We start from the raw sequence: 16,525 nt of genomic DNA, 5'->3' as shown, positions 1-16,525 counted from the left end.
AGCAAACTTTGCTTATGCTACGTTTTTTTCTGAAGCTTCCCACAGCACTTCAAAATTGAAATAACTGCTTCAGGGCCAATGAAGGCGTGTCATGTTCCATGATTGCGAACTAAATCATTAGTCAATTCATTCTGAGCGATGGAAAAATGACCAGATACAAATACATGGTTAGAAGAGTTGACTGAATTCAGTTCCTCAATTTTATTATGTATCCATGATGTTAGTTATGTGGAAAATTTCCTATAAGGAAAGTGACAAGCAATTGTCAAATCACTTAGAGACACAAAGGTACATAAAGACTATTGTGTACCAATTCATCAAAAGTGAAAACATCTAAATCACTAGGATATTCAATAGACGGAGAGCATCCATGAAATTTGGTCGCAACCAATTCAATATAGAGTTCCCAGTTTGTTGGGCGAGGGTTTCTAAACCGCAAAGTCTGCGAATTTACAAGAAGACGTATCGATGATCGGAATATGATTCATCATCTGATACATGCCAATTCTTTTAGTTCTTTTCGAGCAGAAAGCTATGTCTAACATTTCTTCTCTAGTAGGTAGGTTGGACGATTGCCTATATTAAGTAATCCAAGATCTGTACTTCATAAGTATTGTATCAGCTTGAAGCTTCTCAAATTAATATCTGAGCTACCACAGAGAATGTGAGGAACATTAGCATCACAGTCCGTAATCAGCGGAAGACCTTTTGTCACACAGTGTACTACAACTCGTTTGAAATCTTCCGTTTGGGATAGTTCAGCATATGGTAAATACACCGAACCATAAACGTATTTTTTATTTAGCTCACCAACAGAAACATCAATTGTGACAGCACATACATATGACTGTAGCATTCATTTAACCAGCACGCATGCACGAGGTATGACTAGCGGGTTTGTTGTTTCATGTTTACGGAAAATAGCAAAAACTGGGTTCACAAGGTTACCTAGATAGAAGTTTCCCGTAAGAAAATAAACTTTCAAACTAGCGCCACTTAGGTTGTAGCATTTTGCATTAGTCTGCAAAGATTGATCGTTGCGGTTTTTTTAAGCTGAAGATTGATTTGAGCTATCCCAACCGTAGCCACTACCCAAACCAGGCAGGATTAAGCTTTTTGTAATTTCAGCACAAAAAAGACCAATAGCGAAAAACACAGATCGATATCTATAACAAGCAAGATAACAAGTCACCTAAGGCAATAAAGCACAGAATACACTGTGTTGAACGCATAATGCTTATCTAATATAGATGATAATTTAAACAAAATAACAACATATTCACAATTCCACTCTCATTAAGCCTCAGGCTTGAGAGAGAAGAAAGACAGCTGATTATTTAGACCCCCCAACCATTCTTTCCTAGGCACGGTAAGCATGAAGCCGCATCACACCATGAATTAGGAGTCACTTTTGAAGAGGTGGACTTTTAGCACCGGAACAGGATTTTCGTAGTTTTAATTCTTAGCTAATTGAAACAATCGCTATCGACCATACGCGGCTGTCTAAACTAATCAGGAAAAGAAGGATAATATTGATGATCAACTCCTGACGTGCCCAAACAGCCCCCGAAAGGTTCCAGTTAAGGCTCAAGAATTAAAGGGGGGTCTGTAGCCTTGAGGTCACGCTTTCGCTTCATAAGCGGAAGGTCATTGGTTGGATTCTCAGTCCCTCCACAAAAAACCCGTTCAGCCACTAGAAGACGCCTCACGGAGGACCGTGCTTTGGGGAGCACATCCATCCTCCGTCAGTATCAGATGGTGATTGAGACAAACTGACCCTCTTCGCAGGCAGCTAGCCTCACTAACAGCAGAGCTCTCTCCTACCTGCTCGGTGTGAGAGTAAAAGAGTAGGAGAGAGTAAAAGTAAGATGTAAATATAGATAAGTTGAAAATAGATCTGTATCGGTAAAGAAGAAGCTACAGATCAACTGATTCCGGCACAGTAGTGGCCACGAGCACAGAGTGCCTTAAAAAAAAGGCTCAAGAATCCATCATTCAATTATTACAATCATCAAGAATGAAATCCCTGTTTTTTCGTTCAAATTGAATTAAATCCTCATGAAAATCTACCATCGCATAACAGATAGCAAGTATAACGCAATGATAGATTATCTTGATCATTGCTTTAATTTGGAACGAAAAAACTGGTTTTGAAAATTTGCAGAACGATGATGATTATTTTCCTCTTAACAAGAACAGCTTTTAGAACAAAGTAAGCATTACTTAGTTATCATTTGTGACCCGCTCCATCGCACATTGAATTTTATGATTCAAACCAATTATCACGATGTATCCTTCTCTCGGCTTGTAGTTCTACGGATGGTCTGTGTTGATTATGAAACAAATTTTGCCAAGTTAGTCAAACATAAAAATCTGACGAAGCATAACATATACATTTTGCTAAAACTTGGATATACAAAAAACAAGATGCGACTATACACTTTCCTAAAGTGTATGGAAACTAAAGTTTATACATACTGGGACTCTCCGGTGCACGGAAATCTACCAATCGATTCAGCCAGCTTTTCCCGATCTGCAATGATACAAACCGAATCTGACATCGTTACCAAGTCAAGATATTCCATTCAATCGTGTTTTGAACTCCATTTTGCCCGCTTTGGACACTAGTTTAGTACTTCTACACCCGTTTCCTCGACGAACGCTGTTTGGCTACTAGATTGGAGAGGTGCATCTTTCTGGAAACAGTTGCCACAAGGAAACTGGATTTGGTAAAATGAGTTTGCTCGAAGTCTTGTTTTTCACTTCCCACATTGAGCAAATTTCTCTCCTCTGTTGTTACACTGTAAAAATGATTTTATATTCAGTTTTATATATTCAGGAGCGAATATAGAATTCAGTGGTTTACAGATTTAATATATTGTAATGACATGATAATCCTCATAATTTAAAACAATCTTATAATAAATCGCAGATAAGTTTTCAAGTGTACAACTGGCGAGTGGTTTTCCATCATATCATGTTAACCAGCTACTTGATATTCAACAGCCTGCTTTACATTTTCACCGACACGTACCGAACTGATAAGGCGCGTGGGCCCCAGGTGTCATACCGGAAGATTGAATTTCCATTGTTAATGCGCCTACCGTTCGTAAAACCGTTTCCAAGACTTTAGTGCCTTTTGTCTGTGATGATTTGTTGGAAACTGGGTGAATAAAAGGGAAGGCATATTCAGTTTGTTTATCAGTGTGGAGCTAGATCATATAATTTCACTATGAGAACAACTTGGATGCTGCTGCTGCTGGGTCAACTGGCCTTGGGGCAGCAAAACAGTAATTTCTGTTTGAAAGGATTCGAAAAAGTGCTCGAGTATGACAAGTGCGATTACTATGCATTCGGACCTCTTTTTATGAGCTCCTATTGTAACTGGCAGCATCAGGTTTGAAGTACAACTTTTAAGTATCTTCATATTTCTAATTATTTCATAACTATTTTAGCTTGAGTACGGCATTACCAAAACATTTTGTTGCGGTGGGATTTGTGCTTACTGTTTCGAGCAGATCGATAACATCGATAGTGACAGTAGCGATAACTCCGAAAGTGCAGATATAAACTTAACAACAGTGCTTCCAGATGATTACGGAAGAAGCTTCGATGTATCGAGAGAACAATTCAAATTTGAAGAAATTATGACCACAAGGCTCAAACGTATGATGAACAAGTTTTTCCACAAAAACAATACTATTGAACATTAATTACTTCACACAATAACAAAAACATAGAGAGAAATATTGTTCAAAAATGACGTACTAGAGAGTTTGAATATAAAAATTCAAAAATTGTATGATTATGACGTAATGGGAATTAAAAACTGTAAATAAATAAAGTCGTTATATTCTAATCATCTGTATTTTTCTTTGCGTCTAAGCATAGTTTAGTTTATAAAAGAATACGATGTGTAACATTTGTCTTAAAAATGAATAAACCATATTAATAACCAAAAATTTGTAATTTACTGCGATTTTCGATTTTTTTTTCAAATTTCTCGTTGAAGGTCAATTTTTGCGGATTCCGTTGTCCCTAATAATAATAATATTCTTTACTTTACTCTCACGGTTTATGACCCAGCTTAAACTGGGACACTTAATTATGCAGAGTGAAATAGATTATTTCCATTCCCAGACGATCTTCAAGTTTGTTGTTTGTATAATATTACTGACTCCGGTCAATCACGATGTTTCAATCATGAAGGCAGTGTAAACTAAGCTTAACATAGCTTACATACACTATAAGAAACCAAATGGATCTACTAGGACATGTTTAGATTTCAAGAATAATCTTTTAAGTCTTGGTTGTTCTATTAGTATGAAAGATTCATAATCAAACACAGTTTGGAACAAAAATTGAAGACTTCTCCTAATGCTTCCAATACTCTACTTATAATATTTCTACATAAACCAAAAGCGCTTTATTTGAAACCTTCAAGTAGACACCAGGGATCAGGGGAGATATCAGGGGACCCAGATAGCCGTTGCGGTAAACGCGCAGCTATTCAGCATGACCAAGCTGAGGGTCGTGGGTTCGAATCCCACCGGTCGAGGATCTTTTCGGGTTGGAAATTTTCTCGACTTCTCAGGGCATAGAGTATCTTCGTACCTGCCACACGATATACACATGCAAAAATGGTCATCGGCATAGTAAGCTCTCAGTTAATAACTGTGGAAGTGCTCATAAGAACACTAAGCTGAGAAGCAGGCTTTGTCCCAGTAGGGACGTAAAACGCCAGAAAGAAGAAGAAGTAGATATGTTTCCGCGACGAAAGAGATTCTATTAAATTCGTAAGATGCATTTAAGTATCTAGAGCTCATGATGGTCGAAAATTTAACTTTTAAAAATCACATTGAAGACATTTCAACCAATTGAAACAAATATATGAAATATCTCAGCAACTAGACGAGCAGTTGGGAAGAACCAACGTTGCTGGAAACGTCGACAGCCTGTGGATCCCTATCCACGAAGCTGTAATAACAACGGCGCGGGAATTGGTTGGCACTGGTCAACGACGAAGACGAAACGACTGGTTCGATGAAGAATGTCAGAGAGTGACAGACATGAAGAGTGTTGCCAGAAGCCGTATGCTTGTGGCCGGTACCCGACAGAACAGAGAGCGGTACAGGGCAGCGAGAGCCGAAGAAAAGCGAATCCACCGCAGAAAGAAAAGGCAGCACGAAGAAAGTGTGGTAGCTGACGCTCAAGAAAACATGAACCGGAATGATATGCGGAGATTCTTTGCAACGGTCAATGGTGCGCGGCACAATACCGTACCAGTGCCCGCCATGTGCAATGACCGAGAAGGGAATTTGCTAACCGATAAAACGGCGGTGGCTGCCAGGTGGAAGGACCATTTTTAGCAATTGTTGAACGGTGAAAATGGAAATGTAGCGAGGAACAGGATGAGCTGTGGACTCACCAACCATAGGAGAGGTTAAAAAGGCTATCAGCGAGCTGAAGAACTGTAAAGCTGCTGAGAAGGACAAGATCCCGGTCGAGCTTATCAAGCACGGAAGTGAGCAGCTTTACCAGTCGATCCACCGAGTACTTCTGAAGGTATGGGAGGACGAAGAATTGTCCACCGGCTGGTTGGATGGCCTCATCCGTCCTATCTACAAGAAAGGGCACAGACTGGAGTATGCCGATTACAAAGGAAATACCCTGCTGAATTCGGCGTACTAAATTGTCTGAAAATGGTTTTCCGGCGAAATTAATTAGGCTGATACGTGTTACGCTGAATGGTTCGAAATCAAGTGTTTGGATCGTAGACGAGGTGTCAACCTCGTTCGTGACGTTAGACGGATTGAAGCAGGGAGACGCACTTTCGAATATACTGTTCAATATTGCACTGGAGGGTGCTATTAGGAGATCTGGCGTGCAGAGAAATGGCACTATTATCACAAGGTCGCACATGCTCCTTGGCTTTGAGGACGATAGACCTAATTGGAATCGCTCGCAAGTCATTGGAAGAGGCCTTCGTGCCTCTGAAGAGGGAGACAGCGAGGATAGGCCTTACCATTAATTCTACCAAAACGAAGTTGCAGGTAGAGATAGAGTCAGGCATGGTGGTGTAAGTGCTGAGGTAGTGTTTGATTGGTATGTGTTTGAAGTTGTTGAAGAATTTGTTTACCTTGGAACACTTGTGACATATGACAACGACTTTTCCCGCGAAGTGAAAAGACGTATTGCGGCTGTGAAAAGGGCCTTTTACGGACTACGTAATCAGCTTAGGTCGCGCAGCTTGCAAACGGAGACAAAATTCGCCCTTTATAAAACATTGATTCATCCGGTGGCTCTCTACGGGCACGAAGCGTGGACGTTGAAAGAGTCAGACCAGAAAGCTCTCGGTGTTTTCGAGCGTAAAGTGCTGCGGACAATACTCGGTGGGAAACTCGAAAATGGTGTGTGGCGTAGACGCATGAATCACGAGTTGTATCAAGTGTACAAAGATGCGAATATTATCAAGCGTGTAAAATACGGCAGACTTCAGTGGGCTGGTCACTTTGCGCGATTGTCGGAAGAAAGAATTGCGAAAATAATATTCAGCAGGAAACCAGGTAGAGGTCGGTGGCTTCGGGGAAGACCACGAATACGCTAGCTACGTACGCAGTGGAAGAGAACCTGGCGACTCTAAACGTTCGGGGCAACTGGAGAAGTTTCGCCCAAGACCGACGAAGATGGAGCTCTACAATACGCCCGGCAATGGCGTGACGCTACGCTGTAGCCATCAAGGTATCAAGTTAGGTGTATGAAATATCTGTATCCACTTATTAACAAAAAATCTATTTTTTCTCAATAACAAGCTTTTGATTTTCAAACAAATTTTCAGATCGGTCATGTTGTATACTGTAGCAATGTGGACTAGCTCTTATAATACCAGAGACAAAGCTCTCCAGAGAAACCAAAATAAAATTTTGAAGAATATTCTGAAGCTGCTCTCCTGGTAAAGCACTCTTATTTCACACATAACATCCAATTTTGAAATATTTTCAAGTTTATTTACAATAAACTTATGAATGGAATTTTAAAAATATAATACATGTATTACAAAAAATATAAAAAGTTATGAACAAAACCATCTCGATACTAAAATTATATCAACTTCTATTATTTTTAACACCAGCAAAAAATGTGGTACAGTCTTCTTATGTGGTTCTGGTCAGGATAGGTCGGAACATAATTATATTCCAAGAAATTTGTTATGAACAAAAAAAAACTTTTTTCGAATCTTGGGTGTTCTTGTACCCGAGCAGAAGAAAATAACTACTGAATACCAAATCGAGGTATTCCATACCAGATAATTTCCAATACTACATACCTGAATGAGGTATGAATTAGCCCTGCATAAGAGGTAAAATACCACAAATAATATCTCAAGCATATTCTACGAACACCAAACTGATAACTAGATCAGGTATTGTAATACCTCAATAATACTTGATGGATTTTCATATAAAAATGAAATTTTTCAATTGTAGTTCAATACCTCCAGCAGACCTCAATAGCTGTTTAATACCTCAATGAAGTATTTTTAATTGTTTTAAAGATTTTTTTCAATACCATTATAATACCAAATTGAGGTATTGACAACTGAACAATACCTAATTTTGGTATGATACCAAAAAATGGTATGCATAAGTTATTGCGGAGTTATTTGTTCCTCCTCGGGTAGATATAACTATTTGAACTCCACAACAATTTGGTGAACGTGCTATATTTTAGTTAATGTTTACCCTCTTGATATGATCTATGACATTTTCGTGACCCATTGAGGTCGTTTTGGACATACCCTGGTCGAAACGAAGTTATTTACCCATATTTATATACTTCCTTACATCAATATTCCGAAAAATTTTGGATGAACTGAAACATTCTGGATTTTTTTCGAGACATCTTGCTTTTTTGATGGCTTTAATGATTAGGGATTGCATTCTGATCCCCATCTGCAAAATTGAAGGTTATGACATGTAGTTTTTTCGACATCAATTTACTTGCAGAGATGAAGTGATTCTATTCTATTGTAGAATAGAAAAATGAATTTTTGACTACACTCAAAATTGTTTTAACCTACAAACCAATAGAAACAACTTATTTCCCGAGTTTGTTCGTCTGTAAATATAAACTCAAGGCTATGACATGTAGTTTTTTTTATTTAGTGAGTTTTTACAATAGCTTGAATATTCGAATCTCAAGCTTTTCAATAAAGTCAAGGGATAGTATATAGAAACAGAATCTTTATACAAATGTTGTCAATTGGAACTGATTTGACCAATATTTAAGAAAAAGTCCAAACGACGACTTTCTCTAATTAGTTAGATAAAAAGTTAAAACCTTTTAATGTTGGAAAATCTTGTGAATAATGATTTTTTCACAACGTTTCTTGAAGAATTTCATGTTAAAAAATACAATATTTGGATGCCATCAATTACATTTCTCTAAGCAAGCTTACAATTTGTGAAGCTCTTACTAATTGCATTTTCAACTTCCTATGAATCTTAGCTAAAAATCCCTCCACTTAATTCTAATACTTCTATTATTTTATTGCTTAAGGTATGTTTTTGGCATCCTTATGATAACATTATTTCAATCATTTTTTTGAAATCAACTTATGGGAAAGTTTACCTAACTCTTCAAAAACATTTTTGTTGCAGGCTTGCTATTTTCGTCCGATGTTATAGGCTTACTATTGTCTTCTGATCGGGAAATGTACGACAATTGATAAACTTGTCCGTTTACAATTAAAACTTTGATTCATTCTTAGATTGACTGGAACACGTACAAACAATGTCCATTTTTTTATACTTAACATTTTCAAAACCAATTCCATGGTTACTTAAAGCGTTAAAATATCGTTCCATAAATCAGACTGGAATTTAGCAGAAACAGGATGGGCCTACAAAATTATAGTGCGGGGTAAAAAAATATTTTCCATCCAACGCTAATAAAAAATGCTTTGCTGTACGACCAAAAACTCTAAATTGTAGTCGTTTGAAATGGTAAAAAATATCTTATAATTAAACTTTGAATATTTTTTAAATACCGGGAAAAACCGGGAATTTGATATTGACTTTTCACTGGCCACCCTGTCATCATGCTTCGAAAACATTTTTCACACATCGCAGCAGAACAAAAGTTTCCAATCAGTTTGCCATGGTAACATGTTTGATTACGTTGCATCATTGCAGTTGCTTCAGGTGTCGGATGCAGTGGTATAAAAATTTGATTAGATGCCGTTTTTGGCGCCGTTACTAGCATCCATACCATGATAGAATAGTTGGGTGTGTAACATAGGCTTAGTTAACCTTGTCAACAGGTTTACATTCATCCATGGTAGGGTAAAGCTCTACTTGGACACACTCAGCCTTTCGCTTGTCAAATTACGTAATACTCGATAATAACGGTGAGAATCAGAAACCTTGTTGCATTTTTTAGGCTAAAACTTTTGAAAAAAAAAACTTTATGCAGAAAAAAAAATATATCATGTACCGAGAATAGGATACATCTCCAAACACAGTAGGTGGGTGCTGTTGAACGTCATACATATTTTACGAGGGGCAACACTGTAGCAACGTCCTTTTCCCTTGCGCTAAGTTCATGCAACCTGATGTAATATTGAATCGATGCCAACGTAAACACATCTTTAAAAGCATTGGAAAAAAAATCATCATAACTCATATCATCAACTCACTTTTGCTATTATGAATTAAATGTATAAAGAGTAAGAAATCTCATCCTTTAAAAAAACCTAAGTCATTGTTATTGTTAACCGGGCAAACTACATATTTTTCATTTACAAATGAAAAAGGTAAAAACTCAAGACAACATCCCAGGTTTTTTGTAACCGAAAATTGAACCTTGCAATCTAACACCCCTACAAGGCTGTAGACAGCATGAAGGAACACTCGGAATGCCATTTCCGTTTCCAGCGTAATCCACTTGTCCGTGAAACACCCTTCCGTTTTCGGGGTGGGTGGCAGATTCAATGGTCATACGACTAATATATACCTACGGCAAACCGATACGGCAAACCGATGTTAGGAGGTTTATACTACATCGAGCATTTATTTTTGCCGGGTTATTCACAGTAGTAAGAGGCCATTCGTAAACCATGTCGACGTAAGGAAAGGTAACTTTAAACATCTTATCGACTGGGCAGAAATGAATGTATTTGTAGAAGTCCAGTGTTACGTTTGAGCAGAAGTTGAAATTTGTGATTGCACTCTACAACTTACTCTTTCATCCTTTTTTTAGAACATGTTTATCTGTAAATCAAAGTTCAAAGCGATGGTGTATTGTTTTTTTCTACATAAATTTGACTTAAAACTAAGAAGAATCCTATTTTTCAACTGTTGATCATAACTTAAATCAATAATTTGATTATAGAAATTCAGCGAACAAGTTTCATTAGCAGCAAGGTGTGTGGGTCGTTATAAAGTTTTTGAGGGTTTCATATAAAAAGTAAGACAGACGTTGGGGACTAGGGGTTTCGAAAATAGTCATTATTCAAAAGTCAATGAACTTTCGAAAACAATTCCGTTGTCAAAATTGTCTGGCCTGAGACCATGGTCCATACCGAAATGGACAGCCCCATATAATCTAACGTTGTTTCCAACAGCCCAGTAGTGCAGTTTATCAACGCTCCTCAAAACTGGTATGGGAATAAGTGTATGCCCCATTTCCCTATCGACCTTACATTTTTTGTATGTCTCATAATTGGATTTCCTTGTTTTTGCTGCCACTCTTCGGTTAGTATTTATTTCTGGTTTATTTTCGCGTGTATATATGGAGACCATCATTCACAGTAGTTTTGCATCGTTGTTGGATGGCATTGCAAAAATATACATTGTAGTTGTACCGAAGAGCAAACCAAATACCACCAGTGATGGAGATGTTTGATCATGATGATGGTTTTAGTTTGTTCGCTTTGTTCACGTACATCCAGCATAATTCAGTTGTTAAAGTGGGTCTTGTTTGCTCTCCAAATAGGAACTACATTGTATCGAACAGGGAAAACAAATTTGAGGGTTTTCATTCGATGATCAATCCACAGTAGGGTACCGGTATCAATGGTTGTAATGTACCAGTAGATTGGGCTATGGAATAAAACGTATATTTATCAATAAAAAGACATGCGTTATTTTATTGGATAGATCAGATCGCCTCTTATTTAATCGGTTTGTCAAATTTCAGATTGTTATCTTATCAAAAAGTCAATTAACTAAATTAAATTAAATTAATTAACTTTACGTATAAAATTAGCTCTCTGCACCAGTAGTTGCCGTCGTGTTCCAGTAGTCGATCAACTGATGGAAGTAGTTCTTCAAATTGATGTATAAAAATTAAGAAAAATCCGAGGGAAAAAGCCACCATTCACCGTGCATTTAAAATAAATCTGCACTTCAAAAAAATTTATAATTTTTCCAAATCATTTGTAGCGAGCTAGAATACCACTATGAAGCGTGCAAGTATACCATAATTCAGGGAAAAATCTAAAATCAGTGATGCATAACTAAAAACTACTCAAAAATTATGTTTACAAATATCATGTTAAGGTTGCCTCGTACCATTCTATATCACCATTCACCGTGTACGCTGGTGCACCATTTACCGTGCGTATAGTTTTCATCATGATTTAATTTTGTATCTTGAAGAAACGATGTTGGTGGAGCAAATATGTTGCTAGTAGTGTGCGCACTCATTTTTAAGGGTATTTAAATCTTATTTTACAAGAAAAGTCATAGAAAGTTGAAAAAATGGTTACATCATTGTTTTTTCAACAAAATCGTTATAGGAGGTTTGACTGTATTGTCCAAACTATTCCATATTTGCTCAAAAACTAAATATGAAGTAGTTAAATCACGACATAATAATAAATCCAATAGTACCCAATAATTTCAAGCCTTTTATACTAAAGCACGGTAATAGGAACCAATATTGAAAAGGGTCCATTCACCGTGCATTTGTGTTTCGACTGAAACACAATAACAAAATCTTATTTGCATAAAATCTTGTGGTTCATATGATGAAATACATCCTACTAGAAGTATCTACGGCGAAAATTTGTTGAAATTATGAAAAATTCGATACTCTAACGTTGAAATGAAAATATGTGAATTTTTGGCGTTTCCACTAAGAGTGTCAAAAAATTCCATTATCAAACAGAATTCACATGATTTTGACTACATAATGCAAAAAATGTTCAAAATGTTTTGTGACAAGAACTACATCATTTCATCAGTTTTATCTTATTTTGCTGGCAAAAGAGAAATTTGTGAAAATTGTATGAATATTCCGTACGAATTTGTATATGTGCACGGTGAAAAGAGGCCGCACGGTGACTGGTGACTTAACAGTATTTTGTTTGAAATTTCTTGCATCATTACCGAGCGGCTACTACGAGAGCACTAGCGCAACTATTGGAACACGTGTACCATATTTATATTTTTTCTTTATAGTAGTGGTAACAATCTTTTGACTTACCCCAAAGATCTTTTATAACTTGAAAATTAATGGGTACCCGAGCAAAGTCGGATAACTAGATGATATCAAATTGATAACAACTTTTGTTATCACTGTTATCATTTTGATATTTTGTTATCAATGATAACCGAATGATAACACAATTTGTTATCATTCTATCTGTGACAGACATGTTTGATAACAGGATGATAACAAAATATGTTATTACATATCTTTCCCATAACATTTTCATACAGTGCGTGTTCATAAACAAAGTTGACTCTTTGTCATACAAAATTTTGTAAAATTGTTTGGAGCCTAAGTTTAATCCAAAACTCTCATTTCACAGAAGTTTTCCGTGATTTATGACTACAATATTAAACGAAAACATGATGATGAAAATTTAGTTATCAACTTGAACTCAGTGATAACATAATGTACTATTACTTTGTTATTCGACGGACAAATTTGAGTTCTCATTTTTGTTATGTTGGCTGTTAATTCAGCCAAGATGATAACAAAATCAGTTATCAAATGATGATAACCAGGTAATAGATTATCATTATCATTTTGATATTCAACTTTGCTCGGGTATCGAGATCCATTGTACATGCCACACGAAAATGGCGACTTTGTCAAAGAAAGTTCTGAGGCTGAAACGCCAGCTCTATATCAGTGGGGTTTTAAAGACAATAATATGAATAATTCTTCACTGTTACTTCAATAAAGCTTATCTGACATGAACGATTTCTCTTCATGGATCCTCTCTTTCGCTAATAATTTCACTAAATTAGATAAATCTGTAATATTTCTTGTGTATGAGAAAGATATAGTGATTCTTCATCTCACAGAACAAAAAAAAATGTTTCGAAAAGAGAATCAGTTTTCTGCAATAATGCAAAGAGAGCAACGATGAAGAGAAATCGATGATTGCAGATAAGCTCTTTTGAAAAAACAGTGCTGAATTGTTTGCCATTTCTAGGCTGCCCAGAATGAGATGTGAGCGTCGTGACCATGCGATTACACATAAAATAGCGTATTTTTTTTTTCTATAACTCGTTTCGTAAAACAAGACTTCGTACATGTAACACTAGTTTCATACTCCATACGAAATATTTGTATCTGGCACAATCTCGCGATTAAGCAACTTCATGAAATATTCGTCAAATATACGGATTTCACATTTCGTAGATGAGCGTTATAGTATTTTTTACAATTGTCTTCCACTAAGGCTACTTGCACTGGATAAAAATTGTTTACTATTACAAAGCTGATCGTTTGCTCAACGAAATTTTTGTTTTTTTTTTTTTTTTCTGCAACAAATAATTTCGTAGACTTATTTTGTGAAAATCTTGTGAATTATCTTACCGTATCTTATGTAGAATAAACGAATACATTTCACTAATATATGATATGATGTTTTATTGAAGGATTGTGTTCCAACAATGAACGAAACAATTTTCTCGAAAATCTATTCAAACAGACCCAAGTCAGAAAAGTGAACATACTTACTTTATCAATCCTTCGTGTTTCGCAGTCGAAATTCTACACATTCCGCTTTGAACCAACTCGATTTTTCACTTTTGGAACGTTTAATTTCAGAGTTTACAAAAGGACATAAGTAAGATTTTCAACATTCGCAACCTAACCATTACATGTACCGCTACGTTGTATGGAGTGGTTAAGTGATTAACCCACAAATAAAAAGAAAAACACTACTTGAGTCACTTTACACTGGTACAAAAACGTCGTCAGTAACTGAATGAAACGGCTTATGATTTTGTCATACAATTTTTGTGGGAAACGATAGAAGCAACCAAGTATTTGAACGCGAACTGATTGTATGCAAAATTTAAGCGTTAAAAATATTAAAAAGGGGATTCATTTTAAAACAGTTTTATAAGACAGGTTGTGATTCTTCTTAATAAATTTTCTCAAAACCCTATGAAAGTTACTTACGTCGATTTGAAAAAGTAATCGAGAATTGATGAATTTCGATTACAAAAGGCTTGGTACAATATAGCAGTTGTTAGTTTATTACGAAATTTATTAAATAAATTATTAAAAAATGTTTAAACTGCTTCATGAACTTGAGCTTAAGCTTGATTGGTCGCCCGTGGTTGCTACTCCAGTATCGCCAGATAAGCTGTACCGTAAAACGGGGTAACTTTGATAGTTTTTTCGAAGCAAACTTGAATATTTATGCATGCTGTTTCAAAGAATTATAATTTATATTTTTAAAACAAGTACTCTCATCCTGGCTATCGATTGCAGTTGATAGATTGCCAAAAGATTTATTTTGAATGGATATATAATTATTCATATAATCGAAAGTCGGTTTTCTGTTTTGGGGTAACTTTGATAATGGAGTATGAATCGAACAAAATTGAATGAATTACGAACATTTGTAGGGCATTGCATACCTCTAGGCGTTAAACGTTGTATGGAAATTTCTGACTTATATTACAAAAATGGTCCCAGTTTGTGAAAATGCTTTTCGCCAAGAGATTTGAGACCATATTCAAGTTCTATAATAACTAGACTGTCAAAGATAATTGGCCAACTATTCAAAACTACATCAAATAGTGATCGTGGAACCGATTGTTTGTAAGCGTTTTGAAACTGCTAAAATTGTGTCAATTTTTAATATCCGTATAAAAAGCCTCAAATGTTCTTGACTCAAATGAAAATAGCTCTTACATGAAGTGTCATACTAATATTCTTCAGTTTTGCATTCGTTTTGCTTAACCAATTAACTGAAATTATGATATTTTAGTATTTGGTGGGTTACGCACTATCAAAGTTACCCGCATTATCAAAGATACCCCGTTTTACGGTACTTACACATGAATCCAACCGGATGAATGTTTGGGATTAACAAACACCCTCAATGTATAAGTGCTGGTGATCTTTTATTTTTAGGCAACAATGGCGCCTGCCACGTCAGAATACAAACCAATGAGGGGAATGGGGAGGAATTGATGATGCATTATACTGCCTCCCACAGTAGACCGTACCCAGACAACCAAAATGCACGTATAACGAAATCACCTGGAGGCTTTGTATGTGCAAAATTTCACTTATAAGATGTCGCGAAAAGGCCTTCTACGTACAAAAGTGGAGGCGATATGCGTGCATATATTATGTGATGAATAATAACATACAATGCGAGTGTATAAATAATCTACCGAACTAACTTGTGATCTTATGCGACTTAACTAATGATAATAAATGTTGATTTGACAGCTGCTATGGATTGATTCGACTTACTTTGTACGAGTGTGCGGGACGAAGCAAAATGTACAAATGAACTCAGAAAAGAAGTGTTTTATGCGAGGAAACTCATCAATCTGGCGAGTTTATCCACGGAGTTTTGCGAGTTTGATGTAATTAGTATGAATAAACGAGTTGTAACGTGAACTTTAATGCGATTTCTGGTTGGCTGGGTATATACCACTGCGTCTACGCCAGTTCATGCGCGAAGGTGTAGGGGTGGTAAATTTATGGCAGAGAGGCTTGCTGTTTGGTAAGCAGATTACCTATTTATCAGTCGTATGGATGTTTTGAATATTTACCCATTTTTAGGGGTGCACGCCGTTGGGCATAAACACTATAGGCATCATAGGGACGTTAGGCATAATTGACGATGGCACGGTAAATGGCTGGGCATGGCGTACTATTGGTATCTCGCGTACCTGCAGGAATAAAATAGACCCCTTTGTGCGGTCCTTAGCCTCTTGCCCAGCAACTTCTATCCCTACCTCCTCGTGGTACTGGCCGGGGTACGAGTAACCTTGGAGAAGATCGGATAACCAACTCCCGGTGGGAACTTTGGTCGTATGCTGACAGGGAAGGGGGGGGGGTTTGCTTTTGCTTTTGCCTTTGCCAACCTGGAGCGTCTGTACTCCATGTTAGGAGCGGCTCACAACAGCGTCTGTTCCCCATGTCAGGGGCGGCTGATCATCGTCCGAGTGCCAGAGAAGGACTCTAAGCTAAACTGCGCACTATGCTCCTCCGAACATTTAGGAGGTTGGTGTCAGGCCCTGCAAACCAGCCG

The 16,525-nt window shown here is 36.9% G+C and overlaps 2 protein-coding genes and 1 long non-coding RNA gene across 8 annotated transcripts in view; 2 read left to right on the top strand and 1 right to left on the bottom strand.

Annotated features, from left to right (window-relative positions):
- LOC5577518 overlaps positions 1 to 2,576 on the bottom strand; it is a 50,968-nt gene extending 48,392 nt beyond the window's left edge. The window contains exon 1 of the mRNA XM_001656489.2: positions 2,479 to 2,576. Coding sequence (XP_001656539.2) covers positions 2,479 to 2,561 — 83 coding nt within the window. The 5' untranslated portion in view covers positions 2,562 to 2,576. The remainder of the gene's footprint in view (positions 1 to 2,478) is intronic.
- LOC5577522 (tubby-related protein 4) overlaps positions 1 to 16,525 on the top strand; it is a 291,601-nt gene that overhangs the window by 222,097 nt on the left and 52,979 nt on the right. The gene's annotated exons all lie outside the window — the stretch shown is intronic.
- Positions 2,966 to 3,962, top strand: LOC5577521. The gene is made up of 2 exons (XR_002502745.1): positions 2,966 to 3,397; positions 3,456 to 3,962. It is a non-coding gene; the product is annotated as an uncharacterized LOC5577521 (long non-coding RNA).

Source organism: Aedes aegypti, chromosome 1 (genome assembly GCF_002204515.2).
Source record: "Aedes aegypti strain LVP_AGWG chromosome 1, AaegL5.0 Primary Assembly, whole genome shotgun sequence".
Lineage (NCBI taxonomy): Eukaryota > Metazoa > Arthropoda > Insecta > Diptera > Culicidae > Aedes > Aedes aegypti.
This window is presented reverse-complemented; position numbering and strand designations above follow the sequence as displayed.